General features: G+C 39.0%; 1 protein-coding gene across 2 annotated transcripts in view; it reads right to left on the reverse strand.

Moving 5' to 3' along the window:
- Positions 1-3,127, reverse strand: part of ghrh (growth hormone releasing hormone) — a 7,102-nt gene extending 3,975 nt beyond the window's left edge. For both annotated transcript variants that reach the window (XM_027154852.2, XM_047810199.1), the window contains exons 1-2: positions 2,491-3,127; positions 2,017-2,116 (exon numbers count right to left, since the gene is read on the reverse strand). In XM_027154852.2, the coding sequence (XP_027010653.1) occupies positions 2,017-2,096 (80 nt within the window). In that variant the 5' untranslated portion in view covers positions 2,097-2,116; positions 2,491-3,127. The remainder of the gene's footprint in view (positions 1-2,016; positions 2,117-2,490) is intronic.
- Between the last annotated feature and the right edge of the window lie 1,538 nt (positions 3,128-4,665).

A 4,665-nucleotide genomic window follows, 5' to 3' on the forward strand; every position in this document is an offset into this window, starting at 1 on the left:
AGAGAGAGATGAGAGAGGAGAGGGAGGAGAAAGAGAATGATGAGAAGAGACATCTTCTCCTCTCTCTGCTCTACTCTCTCTCTCTATCTCCTCACTCTCCTTCTGACTCTCTTTCTCTCTCCTGCTCTCTTGCTCTCTCCATCTCTTCCCTTCTCTTCATCTCTCTCATCTCTCCTCTCTCTCTCTCTCTCTCGCTCTCCTGCTCTCTCTCTTGCTCTTCTCTCTCTTCCTCTTCGTCGCTCGTCCCTCGATCTCTCGGTCATCTCTGCTCTCGCGTCATCGTCTCTCTCTTTGGCTTGAATCTTTCTCTCCTACGCTCTCTCTCTCGTCTCTCCTCTCGTCTGCACTCATCTCGTTCTCTGCTCTCTCGCCTCTGTCTGTCTCTTTCTCTCACCCTCTTTCCTCTTTCTCCGCTCTCATATCTGATCTCTCGACTCTCTCTCTCACACTTTCTTCTCTCTCCATTCTCTCTTTCTCTTTCTCTGTCGCATCTCGCTTCTCTCTCTTTCCTCTGTCTCTCTCCGCTCTCCTGTCCCTCTCTCTTTCTCTCTCGCTCTCGTTCTCTTTCTCTCTCCCCTCTCCCTTCTCATTCTTTCTCTCTCTCGCTCGTCTCGTTCTCTCTCCTCTCCTGCTACTCTGCTCTGTTCGCTGTCTCTCTCCCCCTCGCTTCTCTCTCTCTCTCTCTCTCTCTCTCTCTCTCTCTCTCCATGCTCTCGTGTCTACTCTCCCGGATGTACTCTACCGTTCTCTCTGCCATCTCTCTCTCGTATCTCTCACACTACTCAGCTCAATCATCTCAATTTGTAGATACGTTCCCTATACGTCGCTGCTCTGCTGGGGTCACTACTCTGCTGATCTCTCTCTTCTGCCCCTTGTCGTTTTCACGTCCTCGCGTTTGCTCCGCCTCTGCTCGTGAACACACACTACAAAAGCGCAGCGTCGCTTGTCGAGTGCCGTGACCTGTGTGAGGTTCTGGTCAGTAATAATCAGCGCTCGGCCTCTGCAGCTTCTCTCCAGTGTGTGTGAGAGGGACAGAGCTTTTGTCTCCTTTTTCTGCCTCATTCACACTCGTGTGTGAGAGGAGTGTAAGAGCGTAACAATATGGGTGTGTAAAATGAGTCAGAGGACGAAGTAATTAGACTTCAGGTACAAATTCCTAAATTTGGAGTAAAGCACAATGGTGAGCGTGTGAGGGTTCGGCTGTGGTGAAAACCTTGAGCGGGAGAGTCGGGTGAGGTCTGTCTCACTCAGATGAGAACTTCAGACATGTACCAGCTACAGATTAATGATAATAATAATAATAATAATAATAATAATAATAATAATAATAAGAAGAAGAAGAAGAAGAAGAAGAAGAAGAAGAAGACCATGTCTGACAAAAAAACATGAATAAAATGTGAAAATGTGAATAAATGAACCATGTAAAGAATCATGTGTACAGAAAGACATGTAAATTAATAAATCGTTTAAAGAATCATGTGTACAGAATGACGTTAATAAATGAATCATGTGTAAAGACTCATGAGTAAAGAAAGAAATTTAAATTAACCAATCGTGCAAAGAATCATGGAATTGTCTTCATGTGAAACAAAGAATCACGTGTAACAAAAATCACATGAGAAATAAAACATGCATTATATGTGAAAAAATATGTGTGAAAAGAAAAGTGTGTATTATGGCCGAGGTATTAGATTAAAATAAATTGAATAAACTTTGTCCATATATCTACAATTCATCTAAATAAATATAAGAATTTAAAAAAAAATCCCATAAATGTGTAAACTAGTTGTTTACACATTTTGGTAGTTGGTTACACTAGTTACAACTAGTTACACTCGTTGGTAGTTCTCATAGACAGGTTAGAGGGGTGTCAATACTTTATAGAGAGTAACAGGTGTTCGTTGAGTAACTGTACATCTGTAAAAAATGACCTTATGTTCAGGAGCAAAAAATGATCCAAACTCAAACTAACAAAGTAAGCAGAATAAAGAGGAAATAATGATCATATGGCCGTACCTTAGTGAAGGGTAGAGCGGCGTACACAGTCCGAGCATCAGCGTCCAGCACAGCACCAACACGACAGCTCGCTCCATCATTCTGACCAAATTGGACAAAGCTGTATGAAAAAAAAAAGTGCATTTCATTTCAGAAAATGCTGACGACACTATTTTAATCTCCACCCTTTCAAAATTTGCTGCAGTGAACCCTGAAAAATGTACCGTAACAGCAAAGTGGCTTTTTTATTTTAACAAAACAAACAAACAAAAATCTTTCAAAAAAAAAAAAAATTTTTGGTTTTAATATTTTTTCAATTAAAACAGAAATGATATATATAAAAATAAAATAAAAATCCTTGCAATCAAAATAAAAATCCAGACAATTCACACACACATAATTCACACACACACACGCATCAGGTAAAATAATAAAAAAAGAAAAAAAGAAAAAAAATTTATAAAAAAAGAATGATAAGCGTAATGAGAAGTTCACCTGGAGGATGAGTGTAAGAGTGGATCCTGAGTGCTCAGTCCTGCAGGTTTGGATGTGAATGAAGGAGCAGTGAGGTGGTTGGGTTACTTGTGATCACGGCAGCGTGTCATCCTCATCACTGCCTTCTCTTCTCTCCGCTGATGTTAAGAGCAGTGGACGAGTGCAGGAGAATCACCAGCAACAGACTCCAAGTGCTCCTCTATGTGATGGCTATTCCTGAAAGACCTACTGCTCCAAGAGGCCACTTAATTTCTGAATGTAATTTACTCATTCTCTCTCTCTCTCTCTCTCTCTCTCTCTCTCTCTCTCTCACACACACTCTCATTCCCCCCTCTCTCTTTCCCTCCCTCTCTCCTTCTCTCTCTTTCTCTTGTTCCCTCTCTCTCTAATTAAGAGATTAAACTGCTAGCTGCTTTCACCTCCTACAGCATCAGACTCTCATGAAGGACTTACATTTGATGTGTTGTCTTACACAAGTTTGATCCAGTTTGACACAGTTGATCCACAGGCATGTCCATAATTATTGGCACCCTTGTTGAATGTTCATTCACTCATTCATTTTCTACCTTTTTTCCGAACTTCTCGGGTAACGGGGAGGCTGTTCCTATCTCAGGCGTCATCAGGCATCAAGGCAGGATACACCATGGACGGAGTGCCAACCCATCGCAGGGCACACACACACTCTCATTCACTCACATGATCACACACTATGGACAATTTTCCAGAGATGCCAATCAACCTACCATGCATGTCTTTGGACCGGGGGAGGAAACCGTAGTACCCGGAGGAAATCCCCGAGGCACGGGGAGAACATGCAAACTACACACACAAGGTGGAGGCGGGAATCGAACCCCAACCATGGAGGTGTGAGGCGAACGTGCTAACCACTAAGCCACCGTGCCACCCTGTTGTTGAATGTTGAATTTTTTTATTATTTGTGATTAATATTAACATATTACAATATTACATTGAAATAAGAAATTATTTCCGTACTTAATAGATAAGAAATTTATGTTTTAAAATGTTTACACCATATATTTACAAATCAGCTCTAAGTCGATCACTGCATGCGTTATTCATTTCTGTGCATTTTTATTAAAGGGTGCCGATAAAAATGGAGATTACACTCAATAAACATTTTTAGCTTCCTCTGTACGCTTTTGCACAGTTTATAAGACTTTATTATAAGGCATTCTAGTTTTTACTTTCTATCTATCTATCTATCTATCTATCTATCTATCTATCTATCTATCTATCTATCTATCTATCATACAAAGAAACAGATATACTCAATTTAACATTCAATGTAATTACAAAAAAATCTTTACAAGCCAGATAGATAGATAGATAGATAGATAGATAGATAGATAGATAGATAGATAGATAGATAGAAATCACAAAAAAAAAAGAAATATAGAAACTTAGAATAAAGAAAGATCCGTGATGTAGGTATATGAAATATTTTGGAATTGTTAATTTTTTTAAAAAAGGGTGTAAATTACTCAGAAAAGGAAAAGCAAAAGAAATAATTATTAAAAATGACACTAATACACACACACACACACACACACACACACACACACACACACACACACACACACACACACAAACACACAGATGTTTACATATCTATCTATCTATTACATGCTGTAAAGCTGTAAACATGTTGTACATATGTTTAAATATCTATGTGTATTACATGCTGTACATGTGCTATATATTTTCTGCACTTGTCTATTGCTACTCTTTGCACTTTTGGTAAATGCCAAAGTGCATTTTGTTGCTGTGTGCATGTACTATGCAATTACAATAAAGTTCTTCTGTCTGTCTGTCTGTCGTAAGAACACAGAGTGTGGCTCACTCCAAAATGGTTTCCATCCTACCCAGAAGTGCACTAAATCTGTATCTACCCTGGGTACATTATCCACCCTATACAGTGCACTTTAAGTCATTTTGCATTTGTCCTTCACAAGCGGCTTCTCGGCTGTTCCTGCTTACAAAATAAAGTTTCTTGATGCTTTGTGTTAATAACGTCAATCAAATAAGTAACGAAAATATTTTAAAACTAATAGACATTTTTTTTCTAAAATAATTTAGTGTGTATTTAATTTGGCCAACGTTATAAAAGTAAATAAAATGTCGTTTTTTTTTTTGTATTTGACTTTTATTTTGAAA

Source organism: Tachysurus fulvidraco, chromosome 2 (genome assembly GCF_022655615.1).
Source record: "Tachysurus fulvidraco isolate hzauxx_2018 chromosome 2, HZAU_PFXX_2.0, whole genome shotgun sequence".
In the NCBI taxonomy this organism is placed as follows: domain Eukaryota; kingdom Metazoa; phylum Chordata; class Actinopteri; order Siluriformes; family Bagridae; genus Tachysurus; species Tachysurus fulvidraco.